This window comes from Penaeus monodon, chromosome 33 (assembly GCF_015228065.2).
Source record: "Penaeus monodon isolate SGIC_2016 chromosome 33, NSTDA_Pmon_1, whole genome shotgun sequence".
Classification (NCBI taxonomy): Eukaryota; Metazoa; Arthropoda; class Malacostraca; order Decapoda; family Penaeidae; genus Penaeus; species Penaeus monodon.
Genome location: NC_051418.1, coordinates 17615085 through 17615445, shown reverse-complemented (window position 1 = coordinate 17615445; position 361 = coordinate 17615085). Strand labels below are relative to the sequence as shown.

The 361-nt window shown below is 62.0% G+C and overlaps 1 protein-coding gene across 1 annotated transcript in view; it reads left to right on the top strand.

The window, feature by feature from the left end:
- LOC119594112 (alpha-amylase-like) overlaps positions 1-361 on the top strand; it is a gene marked incomplete in the record, with an annotated part of 25081 nt that overhangs the window by 15907 nt on the left and 8813 nt on the right. The window contains 1 exon segment of the mRNA XM_037943170.1: positions 28-166. Coding sequence (XP_037799098.1) covers positions 28-166 — 139 coding nt within the window.

The window sequence follows — 361 nt, the reverse complement described above, 5'->3', positions numbered from 1 at the left end:
CCCAACTCCCCCCCCCCCCGCCCTTAGGACCTCGAAGCCATCCAGGGCCTGACGAAGGACCTGAGCACGGCCGCCGGGTTCCCCAGCGGGCGGCGCCCCTTCTTCTTCCACGAGGTCATCGACCAGGGGGGGGAGCCTATCACGGTGCAGGAGTACTTCGGCGTCGGTGAGGCCGGAGTTTGGGCTTTGTGGTGGTGGAGTTTGGGCTTTGTGGTGGTGGAGTTGGGACGTTTGTGGTGGTGGGACGTTTGGGCTTTGTGGGTGGTGGTAGTTTGGGCTTTGTGGTGGTGGAGTTTGGGCTTTGTGGTAGAGATTGGAGTTTGGGCTTTGTGGTGGTGGAGTTTGGGCTTTGTGGTGGTGG